Here is a 15,996-nt window from a genome sequence, read left to right as displayed (position 1 = left end):
CTTTTTGTTTTTTCGTTTCGTTTGTCCTTCGCACTGACTGTTAAAAATCGGAGCGTGTTTTTTTTTACCACAGAACCTAAAATACCACTAAACTATACGAAAAAGCAAAAATATGTTTTTCATTTCAGTTACATGTTTTCTTTTTCCGTTTCGTAATCTGTTTCTGCGTTTTAGCAACACCCGTTGCACACGACACTTGTCCACATTTTCTCGCAGTTTACGGTCACTTACCGGTCACTTATTTACAAGAAAATCTTATCTCTGTAGGTATGGCAGCTAATATAAAAGCAGTTTGTGTCTTGAAAGGAGATGGTGCTGTTACAGGAACAGTCGCTTTCAGTCAACAGGTATTTTTTTTTAAAATAATTTACAAAATTTGTTGCTCATGTCAGCATGTTGCTGGTCAACATAATTTCCATGTCATATACTACAGTTTGACCTTTTGTTATATAGCCCCATTTAGTTACGGCAACCTTTTCTATGAGTTTCGTATAAAAAAAACTTTATCCTAGAAAGGAAATTTCAAATGGACTATTAAAAGTTACTCTTTGTCAAAGGTCAAAACATAGAACATGTATGTTGTCAGACTTGAAGCACAGGGCTAGTATCAGGTTGGGAATGTGTTTTCATCCAGTACCTTGGAAGATACTAGTTTTAACCGAAAAGGCAACCAGGACCCTCAGTTTTCTCTGCAGGAACCTTGGCCAGTGTAAGCCATCAGTCAAAAACACAGCAGCCTTTGGTGCATTGATAAGACCATCCATGGAGTAAGCTGCCCCATCAAACCACCTAGATCAAAGACCTTGAACGGTTACAGTGCAAAGAAGCACGATTGGTATACAACCAGTACACCAACACTTCCTCAGGCTGTGTCACTGAACAAAAAGACCAACGCGAGTGGGATACTCTTCTGCATAGATAAATGAACCAGTGACTCATCCTTTGCTACAAGATCGAGAACGGACTAGTTGATATACAACCAGCTTTTAACTACACACTGGGGGGGACAACAGAACAAGGGTAGCCCATAGTCTGGCATAGAATCAACACCAGTCTAAGAGCAACAAAGAAAGTTTACAACAACTCCTTTTCTCCTGCACTCTATAAGAGAGTAAAGAGACTGGTACCTACTGCCAGGCACAGTAGCAGCTGCAGTAACACTTAAAAGAGTTCAGGGCCAGATTAACCAGTGTGTCCTGGACCCAGATGCAGCCCAACTTAAGGACAACAGCTTGCCAATATGTGCAGTGTATATAGTTTTGATTATTTGTTTATATTCACTTTTTATGCTTTTATTCAATGAAGAAACCTCCTGTTTTCCCAAGTGGAGTAAGTAAATCAGTTAAGTATGAGGTCACTGTCAACTACTAATTGGAAAAGAAGAAGATGACACCCTTTCCCAAAGTATACATGTATCCCTTAAACAAGGGACTGTCCCTCAGACAAGGGGGCTATTTTGTTGTAGAAATAAAGAACAACTTAGCAATTTCAAGTAAAGAGGGGGGAAATTAGGGCCAAGTTTCTGCAAGTAAGGATAAAAAACATGTACGTTTTTTTAAACAAATATATATTTTTCACCACTTGTTTTTAACCATGTTAACCCCACTTAAAAAGGAAAGTCGTTACATTTAGGGGTTATGCCTCATTTGAGGGGCTGTTGTATCATAGATTTTTTTTGGATGGAGTATATACATTGTAGCAGTACTACTTTGTGTTTTTAGTGGACTTTTGCTTAACAGAACAGAATGGGTACCAGTGGACTGGCATATGTTTTGCCCTCAAGACACCTATTATCATGATTATCATTGTTCTTACAATCCAACTGTCAAAACAGTATCACTCTGCTCAAATCTTCCTAAAGGTCTAACTAATTAAAATTGAGAAAGGAAATGGTGAATATGTCAAAGCGACAACCACCCGACCATAGAGCAAACAACAGCCGAAGGCAACCAATGGGTCTTCAATGTAGCGAGAATTCCCGCACCCGTAGGTGTCCTTCAGCTGGCCCCTAAAATATGCATAATAGTACAGTGATAATGGACGTCATACTAAACTCCGAATTATACACAAGAAACTAAAAATTAAAATCATACAAGACTAACAAAGGCCAGAGGCTCCTGACTTGGGACAGGCGCAAAATTGCGGCGGGGTTAAACATGTTTATGAGATCTCAACCCTCCCCCTATACCTCTAGCCAATGTAGAAAAGTAAAAGAATAACAATACGCACATTAAAATTCAGTTCAAGAGAAGTCCGAGTCTGATGTCAAAAGATGTAACAAAAGAAAATAAATAAAATGACAATAATACATAAATAACAACAGACTACTAGCAGTTAACTGACATGCCAGCTCCAGACCTCAATTAAACTGATTGAAAGATTATGTCTTCATCATATGAATATCAGGTACAATCCCTCCCGTTAGGGGTTTAGTATCATACTATCATAAAATATATGAGAAGAACATAACCCGTGTCATGCCAACAACTGTTTTTTTTAGAAATAAATGTGTTTAGTTCCGATGCAAAGACCCTATCAGTGAATCAATGTTAAAGCCAAAATATGCAATCTTTAATGACCTGACAACAGTATCGTAACTATATCCCCTTTTAATAAGTCTATTTAAAGGTTTTGTTAGTTTCTGAGGAGAATACTGACATTTTTGTGCTTTATAAAGAATATTTCCATAAAATTTTGGATGTGAAATACCTGAACGTATAAGATGTCTGCATGTTGAGTTATATTTACGAATTATTTCCTTATACCGGTGATAAAATTTAGTAAATGTTTTGACCAGTTTGTGATATCGAAAACCCTGGTGTAATAATTTTTCAGTAATACATAAATTTCTCTCGCTAAAATCTAATACATTGTTACATAATTAGCTACAATACAATACAAAGTTTTTTATTGTCAATTATCACGCCTAATAATTTGAGCAGTACAATTAAGTTCAATTTCATACAAGTGATTACATATTGACTACATTGATTATTTAACAATTAAACAAGGTAAAGTCTTTTTCGACAAAATAATTTCTGCAGAAATGATATATATAGTCTTGCAATATAATATAGATGCATAGATGCCAACCATTACGATTTTTCCGTAGTTTTTCCGATTTTGCGATACAAACTACGCTATTACGGTCAAAGTCGAATAGTTACGGATTCCCAATCATCGCCGTTCAATTTTGTAAATCGCGGATTTTTATCATTACTTTTCCGTCCTGGTCCGGTATTTAGAAAACGACAATGTAATGTTTCCGGTTTCTCTGGAGTTATCAACCTATTGATGGGAACTAACTGACTTCCGAAGAGGAAAACTTGCATTTTATGAAGTAGCTTTCCCCCTTTCTCTACTTCTCCTTGACAAAACGAAAATGTACCAGTCGAGAACATCTGAACAATTAATGAATGGAATTCATACTACAGACAACATGTTGAAAAACAAATTTTAGTGCACATCATTTTGCAACCACTCGACAGTAATTTTTATTGGTAAATGCAAGTTTTTGAATGATTACTGAAAACTTTTCAAAAATACGGAAAATTTGATAGTTTGTTACTGATTGTCTCAAAAGGGGTTGGCATCTATGTAGATGGACAAACTACCGGTGACTAAACTGTATCCAGAATTGATTTTCTCTCTTTGAATAAAGTACACAATAATAAACTTATTTTTTTAATTATAACATTGTCCTCAGATGACATTAACCATATTAATTTTGATTTATTTTGGAGGCTTTTAAAGTTTTTGTTAACCTTATTTAAGTAATTTATATATTCAGATTTTTAGCTCACCTGGCCCGAAGGGCCAAGTGAGCTTTTCTCATCACTTGGCGTCCGGCGTCCGGCGTCGTCCGTCGTCCTGCGTCCGTCGTCGTTAACTTTTACAAAAATCTTCTCCTCTGAAACTGCAGGGCCAAATTTAAACAAACATGGCCAAAATCATTATTAGGGTATCTAGTTTAAAAATTGTGTCCGGTGACACGGCCAACCAACCAAGATGGCCGCCATGGCTAAAAATAGAACATGGGGGTAAAATGCAGTTTTTGGCTTATAACTCAAAAACCAAAGCATTTAGAGCAAATCTGACATGGGGTAAAATTGTTTATCAGGTCAAGATCTATCTGCCCTGAAATTTTCAGATGAATCGAACAACCCGTTTATAGGTTGCTGCCCCTGAATTGGTAATTTTGAGAAAATTTTGCTGTTTTTGGTTATTATCTTGAATATTATTATAGATATAGATAAACTGTAAACAGCAAAAATGTTCAGCAAAGTAAGATCTACAAATAAGTCAACATGACCAAAATGGTCTGTTGACCCCTTTAGAAGTTATTGCCCTTTATAGTCAATTTTTAACCATTTTTCGTAAATCTTAATTATCTTTTACAAAAATCTTCTTCTCTGAAACTACTGGGGCAAATTAAACCAAACTTGGCCACAATCAGCATTCGGGTATCTTGTTTAAAAATTGTGTCCGGTGATCCGGCCAACCAACCAAGATGGCCGCCATGGCTAAAAATAGAACATAGGGGTAAAATGCAGTTTTTGGCTTATCACTCAAAAACCGAAGCATATAGAGCAAATCTGACATGTAGTAAAATTGTGTATCAGGTCAAGATCTATCTGCCCTGAAATTTTGAGATGTATCGGACAACTCGTTGATAGGTTGCTGCCCCTGAATTGGTAATTTTAAGGAAATTTTGCTGTTTTTGGTTATTATCTTGAATATTATTATAGATAGAGATAAACTGTAAACAGCAAAAATGTTCAGTTAAGTATGATCTACAAATAAGTCAACATGACCAAAATGGTCTGTTGACCCCTTTAGGAGTTATTGCCCTTTATAGTCAATTTTTAACCATTTTTCGTAGATCTTAGTTATCTTTTACAAAAATCTTCTCCTCTGAAACTACTGGACAAGATTTAACCAAACATGGCCAAAATCATTATTAGGGTATCTAGTTTAAAAATTGTGTCCGGTGACCCGGCCAACCAACCAAGATGGCCGCCATGGCTAAAAATAGAACATAGGGGTAAAATGCAGTTTTGGCTTATCACTCAAAAACCAAAGCATTTAGAGCAAATCTGACATGTGGTAAAATTGTTTATCAGGTCAAGGTCTATCTGCAACAACAAAAGAAAGAGAGTTTTTAACGACCTCAGCTGGCTATACAACCGTTGCACAATCAACTGAATTTTGCAGAAATCATTTATAGGATAGATTGCCCATATATGATAATTTTTTATTACCTTTTTTTTTTTTGGCAAAGGCGGGGGGGGGGGGGGGGGGGGGGGGGGTTGCGCAACAACAAAACTACTTCACAACTTTCTCATTACTTTGCATTTCTTGTTAGATAAATTTTACAAAAATTCTCCCTTGAACAACTGTCGGATTTAAACAAACTTGGTTTAAATCACCACTAGGATATCCAGGGACCACTGTGTATGGTGACCCTGCCTGCCCACATGGCTGAAATAAAACATAGGTTTCAAATGCACTCTTTAGTATTATATCTCTGAAACTAAACAACAGTACAACAGTTGCATTTATCATGCAACAATTGTAAATAAAAATATCAGGTGAGCGACACAGGGTCCTTGGACCCTCTAGTTTATTTTCTAAAACAGGACACTGAAGAAGAAAATGAATTTCATCCTCAACTTCAGTTTTACATATTCTATCCTCCACTCGAAGCCCCATATTTCTGCCTATTTCGATTTCTAATTTATGTGCACTGACTCTGAACTTAGTGAGCAGTCACCTTTCATCCTCCTTTAAAATTAACAAGTATTTTTCCATATTATATTTTCTTTAAATAATCTAAGTTCTTACAGCTACAAGAAGCATCAAGAAGCCACAAAAAGAAAGAAATTAGTGACGTGAAGAAAAAAAAATTGTCTTATATCCATATATATCTGTTATCATGGTTATTCTTAAAAGTTGTTAATTGTCTCTATATCTTCGATCACCTTAAAAATTCTATGCCGTATGGTCGAAGAAGAGTGATTTACATTGAATGTAGAATAGTATGTCATGTATGTGTACAAAAGTTATTCCATATTTAGGTCTTTCCACTTTTCGTGATGACTTTTTGTTTTACAACATATCGAACTGATTTTTGGCCAATGATGTTGTACAGTAATGGAGGCTTCAAAACTCACCCTGTGTGACCGAACACTTATTCTTATAGGAGTTATCTCCCCGCGTCCCCTTTTTCTTGTTATCTTTATATCTCTGGAACCGTTAAAGATTTCAACAAACTGTTTTCACCAAATTGTTCGTCTGGTCTTAAGAATGGTTTGGTTAATTTAACCGGAGTGATCGGATGACATCTTATGGGAGTTATCTCCCTTTAAAAATTTTAGATAGGTGATATGTTGGATAAATTCATACATTATAAGTCATAGAGGCCTAAAGTCTTTTTGATATGGAGTCCTTGGTCCATTTGGAGAAAATTTAGGTCAAGGTCAAAGGTCATGTTCTAAATTTTGAATTTCGCTTGTTATCTTTATTCAAAAGAAAACATAACAGTTAATAATATGATTTGTTTACCAAATAAATTTTTACAATAGGGCGCAACTTCAACCCGTTTTAGTTGATGTGTTTAGGTCAACCCTTATTGGAGTTTTCTCCCTTATGTATTTGAAATCGTTATTACTCCACAACCATACAAGTGATTGACCTGGGCTCTTTTGATTTGAGGTCAAATTCAAAGGTCAATTTGACGTTCTAGACTTTGACCTTTGCTAAGAATTCTTACTGGTTCATTATACATTTGTAAAACAATTAAGTCTTCTGCATTTGGTAGTAGACATTTCATCATGTACCATGTCAACCGGAAATGACCGTTTTTTAACCAGAAGTAGCCTATTTCAGACTATTTAAAAGTACCTATAATTGTTTTTATTATATCAGTTTGAAGTAACAAATTACATGAACCATGAGTGACATTTTCCAACACTGTTTTTTAAATTGCATTCTTATTAACGAGGTGGAAAGACCTTCAATTGTTCTCTGAAGAATAGGTTTTTAATTATTTTTTATTTTTTAATTTATAAATTTTGTGTACATTTGTAAACCATGAATTTTCAAGATTGCAATTTGAATTTTTGACCATTTTTTTCTCTTTCAAATTATCTCTGATTTTTTTTGACAAATTGTAACCTAGAGGTCACAAAACAAAACAAAAATTTATGTTTAACTCATAAATTTGTTTGAAAACTAAGATTTATTCCAATCCATTTAAATTATCACATAAATAACAAATATTTCTGAGTTGAATGTCAGATAAAGATTTTATGAAAATGATGTAGGAAATGAGCTTCAACTATTTTAGGAAGTTTGTATACAATTGGAAACATATTGAAAAGAGAAGACTTTTTGTCTAATTTACATATGTACATGATGTATTTAACTTCTGGTTTTAATATTTGATAATTGATTACCTTTCAGAATGGTGATTCAGCAGTGACAGTGACAGGAGAGTTAACTGGGCTAGCTCCAGGAGAACATGGTTTCCACGTTCACGAGTTTGGAGACAACACAAATGGTAAGATTATAGACAGTCAAGGGTCTAACTTAAATAAGTTATCAGAGAAAAATAACATGCATGTGTTATTACACACACTTTCATGAGATGTCTACTCTTTTTTCCTTAATCTGTTATAACACGTTTGTTATCAATTAAATATATCATAAATATTTTATCGTTAATGGGCACTTGGGAATTCTTGAAACTTTGCGCAGTAGCTTAATATATTACATGTACCTTGATAACTAATTTCCTAATTCCATTAATACAAATTTGATCAACCATGGTAAATCAATGAGACAAGGCCTTTAAGGGCAAACTAAGCTGTAATAACAAGGCTTAGTTATTACAAGCATGTAACTTACTATATGAGAGTAAATGAGACACTTGGAATCTTGCGTAGTGCCTCATAACAAGCTCTGATCATCTTTTCTTACAATGAACTGAAATACATTGTTATGCATGTCAGAGCAAAGCCTTTAAAAAGATATAGAGAAGCTGTAATAACACCCTTTTGTTATTACAGGAATATATTTTCTGTAATAACATAGGTGTAGTATGCATGATTGGTAAACTATGAGCTGTTATATCTTTGCAAAGATTAGTTTACATAAAGAAAATTATAATATCAATCAAATTTGAGAAAAATTTAACAAAATAAAGGTTGTATATTGTCCCTTTGAAACATATAACATACATATGTTATCACAGTTTTTTGATATTTTAGCCCACAATAACAACATGTATGTTATTTTTTTCTAATAACTTATTTAAGTTAGACCCTTGACTGATAGACACATTAAAACATTTTAAACAATTCCTGAAACTTTGAGATAAATAGAATTGCATTGAACATGAAGTTATACATTTATGAATATACAAACTTTTTTGTTTCTGTTAGGTTGTACTAGTGCAGGATCTCATTTCAACCCATTTGGAAAGACCCATGGTGCACCAGGAGATGAAGAAAGACATGTTGGTGATCTGGGAAATGTATTAGCGAATGCAGATGGAAAAGCAGAAATTAAAATAACAGATGCAAAGCTATCCCTAACTGGTCCCCAGTCTATCATAGGAAGAACAGTAGTAGTAAGTAATATCAGAAACCAGACACGGCCTAGGAAAAAAATATGGGAATAAGTCAAAAATGTTTAATGGCTATTCCACAATGAAACGATACTAAAAACTTGTACTTTTTATCAATATCAATAAGGTTCCTTAATTCTACAAACATAACATATACACAACCTAGGTTGCCTTTTCTTATTCTATTTTTAAAGTTGTTTAAAATGTGTATATAATTTGCGAATGCATGACCTCAATTTTTCATACATGTGGACTATATAGATTGATTGTTAGAAGTCTAGGTCTGTCTGAATATGTTATGTGTAAGGAGATGTGATAGATGTGAAAGAACTCTTTAAAAGAGACTAAATGACACAGAAATTAACAACAAAGCCCATTTTGCTTAAAGCTCCAGAAATGACGAATGTAAAACAATTCAAACAAGAAAACCAACGGCCTAAATTATGTATAAAATAAAGAAAGAAAAACAAATATGTAACAAAGCAACAAACAACAACCTCTGAATTACAGGTTATTTTGGACAGGCACATAAATAATGGGGTTCTAGACGTTTGAAGGCACCAACCCTCCCCTTACCTGTGACCGTGGTGTAACAGTACATCATAAAATCATGTCAATCTGAATCTTATCACAATACCATAACTTCATTTTTATGCTCTCCAGGTTTAATTAATTCGATAGTATAATACAAAATAATGTTGAAATTAAAGTAGCAATGCTCATGATATTATAACATGTTAAATAGGCAAAATATTCATGCAATGAACCATAAGGCCGTTTTTATTAAATAAGTTGGTTTACGGATCCGCCGACCCGAATTTTCGCTAATTCAAATAAAAATAAACACACATTTGCCCTTAAAAATTATTTCCGCCGACCTCATATTTATCGATTTACTAAGAAAATTTTAAACGGTATTTTTGTGTTTACATTTCGTAATTCTGGTTCCTATTACTGCATTAAAAAATCGTGAACCAGTGCACCGGAAACGTGACTGGTTAGCTGTTCACGTGTTTGCGCATCCTTAAACCCTGACTTCCGTTTAGGAACCAGACGATATCAGGGCATGGTTTGTTTACTATGAATTAACCAGTGTACATCCATCTGGATGTGGACGTCCTAAACATTTCAATATTATCAGACAAAAAATTTGTGAAATGCCTTCGTCATGAAACCATAGGTCAAGTCATTAATGAACAATTAGAAAACTTTAATGTTGTGATTGAAGAAATAAGGGCCGGCAGTAGTGACCACGGCAATTGTTCGTCCCATATGCCAATCATGTTTGGACCAAGGAAACATTCCAAATACCAGAAATGCCCTCAAAGTCGGGCAAAAAAGAAAAAAGTAACAATTTACATTTGTTTTTAATAATTAAAAACATGTATACTGCTTTCATCAATTGCATATTTCACTTAATACAAATCTTTGTCTGTCAGATGTATGTTTATAGGGTTGATACATATAAAAAAGATGTGGTGTGTTTGCCAATGAGATGATTTTTCATAAAGAGACCAAATGACACAGAAATTAATAACTATAGATCACTGTACAGCCTTCTTCAATGAGCAAAGCCCATACCGCATAAGCTATAAAAGACCCCAAAATGACAAATGTAAAACAATTTACGTGAGAAAACAAACAGCCTAATTAAATGTAAAAAAATGTACTAAAAAAAATTAACAAATATGTAACACACCAACAAACAATATTAAACCACTGAATTACAGGCTCCTGACAGTAAATTTCTGTTTATACTTTTAAATACTGTCTTATATGCTCTGTCTTTATAGGTGTTGACATGCAATATGCTCTTAGATTTGCCTTTGTCTTTTAATATTGACTTGTTCTATGTGATGTGTTTTTGTTGTCGCATTTATTAATTCCACAAAACCTACAAAAGATGCTGAATAAAAGGTATTATCAAAAGGCTTTTCAAGTTTTACAGAACTATAAATAAGTCTTTTCAATCAAGTTTAAATTATTTTTTTTCCCTCCTACCCTATTTTTTTGTGGCTGATATCGGTAAACCAAGTAAAAAAACAAAAACCGGAAAGATCTAGTTTAAATTTATTTTTTTCCCCTCCTCCTACCCGAAGTTTTTTGGGCTGATGTCCGTAAACCAACTTATTAGATAAAAACGGCCTAAGTGAATGTACAGGAACAAATAATGTCCATCTTATTGATCCATGCTTTCTTATTTGAAGGTGTCACTTCTGATACATGTAAAACCTTAAACACTTACACACATTTTCTATTTCTTTTCAGGTCCATGCTGATATAGATGACTTGGGTAAAGGTGGCCATGAGCTAAGCAAGACAACAGGCAATGCTGGGGGTCGTCTGGCTTGTGGTGTCATTGGAATTTCAAAGGTGTAATGCATTCGAATGAATACTATATGTAGTAGCAATGCAAAAAGATATTTTTTTTATTATTTAAATTCATGTAACAAAGTGCACATAAGAACATGAAGCCATGTGTCTGTATTACTGTAATAATTTCTATTTAGAATGTTCATGGCCATAGAATATTGAGTGTGGTATGATATATTTTTTAATATTAAACTTTATGGAAAGTATACTTTCTTCAAAATTGAAATCCTTCATACAACATTGTACAATATGTCAATTGATTTATAAAAAGAAAATTTGTTTTCTCAACAAACAAAAAAAATTCTATTTATTTTTTTATCAGCCTCATTGCTATGGTAAATGGATACTTCCTTTTAGATATTTCGCTATTTTTTTTTTGTTGTTTTGTTAGCTTTAATATTTGTTTTTCTGCTACACATTTTTCAGGAGCTTATAATATACAGATAGAAGCACTGTAAATATTGATTCTCAATAAAAAAGAAAATGTTTAAAAACAATGAACAAAATTGTGGATGAAAAAGAATATAAATTCAATGTTGATTGATACTACATGTAGTACCTCACTTTTATCCAGATTATTTACATTTATAGTTTTATTGGTCTGAATAATGTATGTACTCTTGGTGTTTTGAATTTGTGAACAATAATACTGAAATGATTAAGGAAAGATTCCATCTTGTGCATTATGATGTATTTCTTGTTTATGTTAAGTTCTTACTAATACATTTTGTAATCAAACTGAAATGACTCATGATTGGCCCAGTAGTTATATTGATTTGCATTCAAATGCTGAGTCCTAAGTATAAAATTTGAATGATGTCAAGTTTGTATGAGCCAAGTAAAGCTACTTTTTGACCTTCAGATACAAATTATTTTATGTGAAGTAACAAAGTTTGTGAGGATATGTGGTGTCCAACTGAAACATACCATATTCAGTAACCACAACTTGAAACTATGGGAAGATTTTTTAGATCAGTGTAAATTATTTCAAACCTACATAATAACAGAAAATGTTTCTAGTTTCATTTTAAAGGGCATAACCATTATCTTACAGAATACAACTTGTCAGTATTTAATATTAATGTATGATTTCATCCAAGCCATGACGACTTTGTGGTAGATTAGTGTCTAGCTGTTCCTATCCAAGAGTGCACATGATGAAATGCTTCTCCTACTTTACCTATATTGATTACACTTGTGTTTGTTGTAAGTCTGTGATTAGAAAGTTTTACAAGCACCACATAAACTTATCAAAAATATTTTCAAATAGGTCAAGGTCATTGAAACCCTGCCAAACGTACATAATTCTGTCTTAGAATCTTACAATCATTCAATACATCACATAGTATTAACATTCAGCTTATAAAACTATTAAACCAAGAGTTCCAAATGGTGAAGTTGAAATCATCCCTCCTTAAAATTTACGGAAGTTATCACAAGTTGGTCGACCTATATGGAATATCAGTTTCACAGATGATATCAGATATGTTTCTTATGTGTCGTAACTACAATCCTGTTCCCTTTTCACAAATGTGACCTACCAAATTAGACTATAAAGTGGATTTGTAATAACATGACAGGTGCCCTTCCAGATTACCTGAGATCACCCCCAGTTTTTTGTGGGGTTTGTGTTGCTTAGTCTTTTATAGTTTTCTATGTCGTGTCTTGTGTACTTTTATTTGTGTTTGTCTTTTTCGTTTTTAGCCATGGCGTTGTTAGTTAATTTTTAATATGAGTTTGAATGTCCCTCTGGTCTTTTATAGTATATGAGAAACTATACTCCTGCTTTACTTATCTTATTTGAACTGAAATATTGAAAAAAACAACCCCTATTTAAAAGTCATTTATCGATTGAGAAAACTAAAAACCAAGGGAAACAACCGAAAAACAAACGCCAACATACATCGAAAGGACTATTTGATAACAATTGCCATATTCCTGACTTGGTACATGACATTAAGAAAAAAAAGTTTGTTGAACCAGTTTTATGGCTAGTCAAACCTCCTAATTACTAGTAAATGGATGTGTTAAAAAATATTGCTTAAATGACAACAATACGTGAAAGGAATACTATACAAACATGCCAGAAACACTCGGCACAGAGAAACGCATAAATAGGTAATATGTTATGCATTACAACATGTAAACTGCAGAATAACAACTGACATCTTCCATTCAGGACACCACAAACAGTGACATATATATATAATCTTGAAGTTCATACAATTATTTGAAACAAGATCCAAAAATTCACAGGTACCTTATAGACCTATCAATGATACTTTAAAATATGTCCTGGTCATATGAACCATGCCATGCAGACGTACATAAACATCTAACAATCATTCCATACATCACTTATTATTAGCATACTTATTTTTAGCTCACCTGAACTGAAAGGTCGAGTGAGCTTTTCTCATCACTTGGCGTCCGTCGTCCGTAAACTTTTACAAAAATCTCCTCTGAAACTACTGTGCCAAATTTAACCGAACATGGCCACAATCATCCTTGGGGTATCTAGTTTAAAAAATGTGTCCAATGACCTGGCCATCAAACCAAGATGGCCGCCATGGCTAAAAATAGAACACGGGGTAAAATGTATATTTTGGCTTATATCTTTAAAACCAAAGCATTTAGAGCAAATCTGACACGTGGTTAATTGTTGATCAGGTCAAGATCTATCTGCCCTGAAATTTTCAGACAAATCAGACAATCTGTTGTTGGGTTGCTGCCCCTGAATTGGTAATTTTAAGGAAATTTTGCAGTTTTTGGTTATTATCTTGAATACTATTATAGATAGAGATACACTGTAAGCAGCAATAATGTTCAGCAAAATAAGACCTACAAATAAGTTAACATGACCAAAATTGTCAGTCAACCCCTTAAGGAGTTATTGCCCTTTATAGTCAATTTTAACCACTTTTTCGTCATTTTTTGTATAACTTGTACAAAAATCTTCTTTTCTGAAACTACTTGGCCACAATCATAATTGTGGTATATAGTTTAAAAAATGTGTCCGATGACCCCACCTATCAAACAAAATGGCCGACATGGCTAAAATTAGAACATAGTGGTAAAATGCAGTTTTTATACAACCGCAAAAATTGAAAATTTTTTGGTCGTATATTGGTATCATGTTGGCGTCGTCGTCGTCCGAATACTTTTAGTTTTCGCACTCAAACTTTAGTAAAAGTGAATAGAAATCTATGAAATTTTAACACAAGGTTTATGACCACAAAAGGAAGATTGGGATTGATTTTGGGAATTTTGGTCCCAACATTTTAGGAATTAGGGGCCAAAAAGGGCCCAAATAAGCATTTTCTTGGTTTTTGCACTATTACTTTAGTTTAAGTAAATAGAAATCTCTGAAATTTTGACACAAGGTTTATGACCACAAAAGGAAGGTTGGGATTGATTTTGGGAGTTTTGGTTCCAACAGTTTAGGAATTAGGGGCCAAAAAGGGGCCCAAATAAGCATTATTCTTGGTTTTCGCACCATAACTTTAGTATAAGTAAATAGAAATCTATGAAATTTAAACACAAGGTTTATAACCATAAAAAGAAGGTTGGCTTTGATTTTGGGAGTTTTGGTCCCAACAGTTTAGGAATAAGGGGTCCAAAGGGTCCAAAATTGAACTTTGTTTGATTTCATCAAAAATTGAATAATTGGGGTTCTTTGATATGCCGAATCTAACTGTGTATGTAGATTCTTAATTTTTGGTCCCGTTTTCAAATTGGTCTACATTAAGTTCCAAAGGGTCCAAAATTAAACTTAGTTTGATTTTAACAAAAATTGAATCCTTGGGGTTCTTTGATATGCTGAATCTAAAAATGTACTTAGATTTTTGATTATTGGCCCAGTTTTCAAGTTGGTCCAAATCGGGGTCCAAAATTAGACTTTGTTTGATTTCATCAAAAATTGAATAATTGGGGTTCTTCGATATGCCAAATCTAACTGTGAATGTAGATTCTTAATTTTTGGTCCCGTTTTCAAATTGGTCTACATTAAGTTCCAAAGGGTCCAAAATTAAACTTAGTTTGATTTTAACAAAAATTGAATCCTTGGGGTTCTTTGATATGCTGAATCTAAAAATGTACTTAGATTTTTGATTATTGGCCCAGTTTTCAAGTTGGTCCAAATCGGGGTCCAAAATTAGACTTTGTTTGATTTCATCAAAAATTGAATAATTGGGGTTCTTCGATATGCCAAATCTAACTGTGAATGTAGATTCTTAATTTTTGGTCCCGTTTTCAAATTGGTCTACATTAAAGTCCAAAGGGTCCAATATTAAAAAACTAAGTTTGATTTTAACAAAAATCGAATTCTTGGGCTTTTTTTATATGCTGAATCTAAACATGTACTTAGATTTTTTATTATGGGCATTAATATGGGCATTAATATTTTCAATTGCACAGTATTGCGCAATAGCATGAAATATCTAATTGCACAATATTGAGCAATAGCAAGAAATTTTCAATTGGAGTTGTCTTTCTTTGTCCAGAATAGTAGTTGAATCAACTTAAATCATTGTTTTATACAATATACAATATACAATGTATATTCACTTTTACTACCAACTGATAAATTAAAACAATCTTTACCATTCAATGATAACAAGTACTTTATTTTACATTTTAATATTTTATGATGTATTTAAATGAGTAGTTATTGTTGCAAACTCCATTAGAAATTTGAATTGAAATCAGTTTTAGAAAAAGGGAAAGGGGGATGTGAAAAAAAAAATGGGGGGGGGGGTTAAATTTTTCTTATTTCAGATTTCATAAATAAAAAGAAAATTTCTTCAAACATTTTTTCAACAGCGTAGTGAATTGCTGAAAGGCAAAAAAAATATTTTAAGTTCATTAGACCACATTCATTCTGTGTCAGAAACCTATGCTGTGTCAACTATTTAATCACAATCCAAATTTAGATCTGAATCCAGCTTGAATGTTGTGTCCATACTTGCCCCAACCGTTCAGGGTTCAACCTCTGC

At 33.4% G+C, this 15,996-nt stretch overlaps 1 protein-coding gene across 1 annotated transcript; it reads left to right on the top strand.

The window, feature by feature from the left end:
- Window positions 1-170: 170 nt before the first annotated feature.
- On the top strand, window positions 171-11,746 carry LOC143048254 (superoxide dismutase [Cu-Zn]-like). The gene is made up of 4 exons (XM_076221819.1): window positions 171-347; window positions 7,465-7,561; window positions 8,445-8,632; window positions 10,898-11,746. Exons 1-4 carry the CDS (start codon window positions 270-272, stop codon window positions 11,006-11,008), a joined length of 474 nt encoding a protein of 157 aa, XP_076077934.1. The 5' UTR covers window positions 171-269; the 3' UTR covers window positions 11,009-11,746.
- The last annotated feature ends 4,250 nt before the right edge of the window (window positions 11,747-15,996 follow it).

The sequence above is a fragment of the Mytilus galloprovincialis genome, chromosome 10 (genome assembly GCF_965363235.1).
Source record: "Mytilus galloprovincialis chromosome 10, xbMytGall1.hap1.1, whole genome shotgun sequence".
Lineage (NCBI taxonomy): Eukaryota > Metazoa > Mollusca > Bivalvia > Mytilida > Mytilidae > Mytilus > Mytilus galloprovincialis.
The sequence above is the reverse complement of the archived record's forward strand: the minus strand, read 5'-3'. Positions and strand labels throughout refer to the sequence as shown.